The 6,032-nt window shown below is 40.1% G+C and overlaps 1 protein-coding gene across 1 annotated transcript in view; it reads right to left on the reverse strand.

Moving 5' to 3' along the window:
- LOC139755048 (uncharacterized) overlaps positions 1-3,304 on the reverse strand; it is a 106,127-nt gene extending 102,823 nt beyond the window's left edge. The window contains exon 1 of the mRNA XM_071673046.1: positions 1,421-3,304. Coding sequence (XP_071529147.1) covers positions 1,421-1,697 — 277 coding nt within the window. The 5' untranslated portion in view covers positions 1,698-3,304. The remainder of the gene's footprint in view (positions 1-1,420) is intronic.
- Between the last annotated feature and the right edge of the window lie 2,728 nt (positions 3,305-6,032).

Genomic DNA, 6,032 nt, shown 5'->3' on the forward strand with positions numbered 1-6,032 from the left:
CATCCCTCCTCACACCATATTTTGTCCTCAAACATTTTTTGCCAATAAATCCAGCCTCTTTCATGTTTTCTTATCTAGGGTCTATGCCTCGCACCCATACAAATCCACTGGAACTACTATACCATTAAACATTTCCATTTTTGCCATGAGACAGTGACCTTACCTTTCTATATACTCCTCTGCTTTCTTATGCATCTTTTCCAAAACCAAATATTCCTCATCATCACTCCTATCTCAGCACAAAATTACTTGAGTTCTTTCCCACTTCCATTTCCAACAAGTGTTTTCTTATCTAGGGTCTATGCCTCGCACCCATACACATCCACTGGAACTACTATACCATTAAACATTTCCATTTCTGCCATGAGACAGTGACCTTACCTTTCTATATACTCCTCTGCTTTCTTATGCATCTTTTCCAAAACCAAATATTCCTCATCATCACTCCTATCTCAGCACAAAATTACTTGAGTTCTTTTCCACTTCCATTTCCAACAAGGATTATATAACACCCCCCCCCACCCACACACACACACACACACACACACACACACACACACAGTTATACCCTCAACTGCCACATTAGCCATGCTTGCATTCATATCCCTAACACAATGATTTCATCCCTTGCATCAAAACTGCTGAAGGACTTAATGAGCTACACTCAAAAAGCACTCATCTTATTTATCAGGTGCATAAGTAATAACAATCACACACCACTCACAGTTTATTTCTGTCTTGACCTAGACGTTGCAAGTTACACCACAAATGAAGTCACATTTGGAGAGGCTGTACCATCAACAGTACAGTCTCGATGAAAAACGACTCACTCCTCTCACTTCTCACTAGAAGTAGCACAGCTTTGAGCCACAGGAGCCTTTAGAAAGAGGCCCTGGGTAATACTAAGACTCTTTTGGGAAAAAATGATCCTGGGGTAATTATGATTAAAATACTATAACCCACAACAGTCTTAAAGTCATTTATACTCTTCAACAGTACCACAGCTCCTCTATCACTCCTCTTTAGTTTGTTATCATCATTACACAAACCCTAGACTTTACCTGCTAAATATTCCCAAACTGTTCTACCCCCTTCCCCTTCATTTCACTCAAAACCAAAACATACAGGATTCTGTAATCAATCTAGCATCTATTTCTTTCTCATCCAGGTTACTGCACATACAAGCATATTCAGACACCCCTAGCCTGAGCCTTTGTGGAGAATAATCACTACTCGATTCTCCTCCTGTTCCTGTTTTCGAAGTGATACTATAATATAAGCAGGGAGAGTTTCCAGCCTCCCCATCTCCTACTCTTGTTATGGTAAGCTGGAGATATATGGGTAGAATTCTTACTCTCCTACCCACCTAATAACAATAACAATTATAAATCAATAAAGAATTACTAAATAAATTACTTACCACTTGAAATCAAACACTCCCTGTTCTCCATCTTCATATCAGCTATCATTTTGCTTTTGGATCTGGTGAGAACTGATGGAAAATTTTCCTTCTCTTGCCAGCATTCTACATTCATGTCATCCCACACTCCTCTTTCCTCATACCTATTTTCTTGGCATTCTTCTCTTCTATACTTCCTCACCTCAAACTCTAAGTTTTTATCCTCTGTCCTAAGGTTCTTTCTTTTCCAGCTTTCAAGGCAGAATTCTTTAAATGCCATGTCTGCCTCTCCTGTCATGTAATTACATAAATTGGTTTACTGCATTATATTCTAGGCTTATCAGTGGCCCACATGAATTTAAAGATGAAACACAACATGAAAATTACTTTCCTATGTGTACTAGTGATTATCAGATTTTGGTTTTAGTTTATAAAGACTTATTACAAATCAAAATTTGTATTCAGTGCACTGCCCACCAGTTACTGGTCTTCATATGAGCAACAATCCAGTGTCAATGCCCTGATAATTTTTTCAGTTCTTTCACCTATGTTTAAAAAAGTTTTTTTCTTTTTTTTTGCTTTGTCGCTGTCTCCCGCGTTTGCGAGGTAGCGCAAGGAAACAGACGAAAGAAATGGCCCAACCCACCCCCATACACATGTATATACATACGTCCACACACGCAAATATACATACCTACACAGCTTTCCATGGTTTACCCCAGACGCTTCACATGCCTTGATTCAATCCACTGACAGCACGTCAACCCCGGTATACCACATCGCCCCAATTCACTCTATTCCTTGCCCTCCTTTCACCCTCCTGCATGTTCAGGCCCCAATCACACAAAATCTTTTTCACTCCATCTTTCCACCTCCAATTTGGTCTCCCTCTTCTCCTCGTTCCCTCCACTTCCGACATATATATCCTCTTGGTCAATCTTTCCTCACTCATTCTCTCCATGTGCCCAAACCATTTCAAAACACCCTCTTCTGCTCTCTCAACCACGCTCTTTTTATTTCCACACATCTCTCTTACCCTTACATTACTTACTCGATCAAACCACCTCACACCACACATTGTCCTCAAACATCTCATTTCCAGCACATCCATCCTCCTGCGCACCACTCTATCCATAGCCCACGCCTCGCAACCATACAACATTGTTGGAACCACTATTCCTTCAAACATACCCATTTTTGCTTTCCGAGATAATGTTCTCGACTTCCACACATTCTTCAAGGCTCCCAGAATTTTCGCCCCCTCCCCCACCCTATGATCCACTTCCGCTTCCATGGTTCCATCCGCTGCCAGATCCACTCCCAGATATCTAAAACACTTCACTTCCTCCAGTTTTTCTCCATTCAAACTCGCCTCCCAATTGACTTGACCCTCAACCCTACTGTACCTAATAACCTTGCTCTTATTCACATTTACTCTTAACTTTCTTCTTTCACACACTTTACCAAACTCAGTCACCAGCTTCTGCAGTTTCTCACATGAATCAGCCACCAGCGCTGTATCATCAGCGAACAACAACTGACTCACTTCCCAAGCTCTCTCATCCACAACAGACTTCATACTTGCCCCTCCTTCCAAAACTCTTGCATTTACCTCCCTAACAACCCCATCCATAAACAAATTAAACAACCATGGAGACATCACACACCCCTGCCGCAAACCTACATTCACTGAGAACCAATCACTTTCCTCTCTTCCTACACGTACACATGCCTTACATCCTCGATAAAAACTTTTCACAGCTTCTAACAACTTGCCTCCCACACCATATATTCTTAATACCTTCCACAGAGCATCTCTATCAACTCTATCATATGCCTTCTCCAGATCCATAAATGCTACATACAAATCCATTTGCTTTTCTAAGTTTTCTCACATACATTCTTCAAAGCAAACACCTGATCCACACATCCTCTACCACTTCTGAAACCACACTGCTCTTCCCCAATCTCATGCTCTGTACATGCCTTCACCCTCTCAATCAATACCCTCCCATATAATTTACCAGGAATACTCAACAAACTTATACCTCTGTAATTTGAGCACTCACTCTTATCCCCTTTGCCTTTGTACAATGGCACTATGCACGCATTCCGCCAATCCTCAGGCACCTCACCATGAGTCATACATACATTAAATAACCTTACCAACCAGTCAACAATACAGTCACCCCCTTTTTTAATACATTCCACTGCAATACCATCCAAACCTGCTGCCTTGCCGGCTTTCATCTTCCGCAAAGCTTTTACTACCTCTTCTCTGTTTACCAAATCATTTTCCCTAACCCTCTCACTTTGCACACCACCTCGACCAAAACACCCTATATCTGCCACTCTATCATCAAACACATTCAACAAACCTTCAAAATACTCACTCCATCTCCTTCTCACATCACCACTACTTGTTATCACCTCCCCATTTGCGCCCTTCACTGAAGTTCCCATTTGCTCCCTTGTCTTACGCACTTTATTTACCTCCTTTCAGAACATCTTTTTATTCTCCCTAAAATTTAATGATACTCTCTCACCCCAACTCTCATTTAAAAAAGTACCCTACATTTAATTCCACAGTCTGACGGAGTTACTTATTCAACATTCCAGACTGTGACTGTGTTGTGCTTTAAAAACAAATGAACAACGTACACTGGAGAGCAATACAATCAGAATAGTGTCAGCTACACCTACCATATGCTATCTATATATATCTCTGATGCCTGTTCCCATCCAGGAGCTCCCATCGAGGGGGTGACCATGGCAAAAGAGCCTCCACTTACCCATGTCCTTGCATGCCCCCCTCACATACACTGTTCCATGCATTCTTACAACATTTCTCTCCCTTCAGTACTCTTCCACTCTATTTCCCCATGAAACAGGAGGCCTTCCTCTCAAATCAACCCCTTTAATTACACCGCACTATTATTTTTTCATTCTTTTTTAAGTTGGAGGCACCAGTCAAAAACAAAAGTCCTTATCATGGCCCAGCCTTTATTCAAATAGAGCAAGGATTGTGAAAGGGGAAAAGACACAAAGGAAAATATTAAAAAATTTTGGAGGAAGTGAAGCCTATCGTAAAATGTGTCAGGACATCAGTTATTGGTAAAAATATGAGAAGGTAGGGAGTTCCAAAGCTTCAAGGTGTAGGGAAAAAAAACAGTTATCAAAATGGCCCACCCTTGAGTTGAAAAAAAGGCCACAGAGTAATCATGTAATGCAGCAGCTTGAGTATTGTGTAATCCAGCACGCAGTGGAGGCACACAAGCTCTCCATCTCAAAACTATTTATACAGTCATTCAAATTTATTGAGAAATGCTTCATTTCATCTTTACCTCGCACAGGCTTTTTATTCTCAAGCACATACACACATACCTATGCATAATTCACAGTTTGCTATTCTTGATCCATTACATCCAAATGTCTCTCTTTTACACGCCTGTCAATTAATATGTAACTCAATAATGCCTGCTGACCATCTTTCCTACTCACATACATGTACTTCTTTCTAGAAGTCCACAGGGAAAATGAAACACAATAAGTTCCCAAGTGCACTTTCGTGTAATAATTACATCATCAGGGGAGATAAAAGAGAGAAATATAACAGTCAGTTGATATACAACGAAGAACGTTGCTAGGATGCCATTTGGTAAACAAGTGATGTCCAAGACAGACAATGAACGTATCGTAAACTTATTATATCGACAAGAAGGTGAATTGCTTACAAATTTTATCAACAATAAAGTTATCCAATGTGTATAGACCTTCACTAATATTAAGGTTATAAATCTTTGTGTACATAATAATAGAAGATTCAATGGTATTTCATGCAGTAGTGGAGTTAACTGAGATGGCATTACTCCAGTCTGTACAATGATTATAGTTTCTAATGCAATCAAACATGGCATTTGATTCTTATTATTATTATTATTATACTTTGTCGCTGTCTCCCGCGTTTGCGAGGTAGCGCAAGGAAACAGACGAAAGAAATGGCCCAACCCCCCCATACACATGTATATACATACGTCCACACACGCAAATATACATACCTACACAGCTTTCCATGGTTTACCCCAGACGCTTCACATGCCTTGCTTCAATCCACTGACAGCACGTCAACCCCGGTATACCACATCGCTCCAATTCACTCTATTCCTTGCCCTCCTTTCACCCTCCTGCATGTTCAGGGCATTTGATTCTTGTCCTGTTCTTATACTATATTCATGTTGCTTAAGTCTAACAGAAAGATCCTTACCAGTCTGCCCAACATAAAACCTATCACAATTTCTACATGGTACTTTATAGATGCATCCAGGAGAATTTTCTGGTGACTTTATAGTATTATTGTTGCTTAAGGCAACATTTACATTAAAGGATTTAAGCAACATTGGAAGTAAAGTAGAATCATTATAAAAAGGGAGAACTAAAAGATTCTTGGTGTCAATGGGAGGTTTGGGCTCAACTCTATATTTCTTTGCTAACTTAAGTGATTTATCAATGAAAGATCTATGGTACTTTAACTTAGATCCAATTGAATATATCTTTTTAAACTCATCACCAATAAACTCTGGACTGCAAATACGTAATGCCCTAAGGAACATAGATTGAAATGATGATAATTTCT

Source organism: Panulirus ornatus, chromosome 18, assembly GCF_036320965.1.
Source record: "Panulirus ornatus isolate Po-2019 chromosome 18, ASM3632096v1, whole genome shotgun sequence".
In the NCBI taxonomy this organism is placed as follows: domain Eukaryota; kingdom Metazoa; phylum Arthropoda; class Malacostraca; order Decapoda; family Palinuridae; genus Panulirus; species Panulirus ornatus.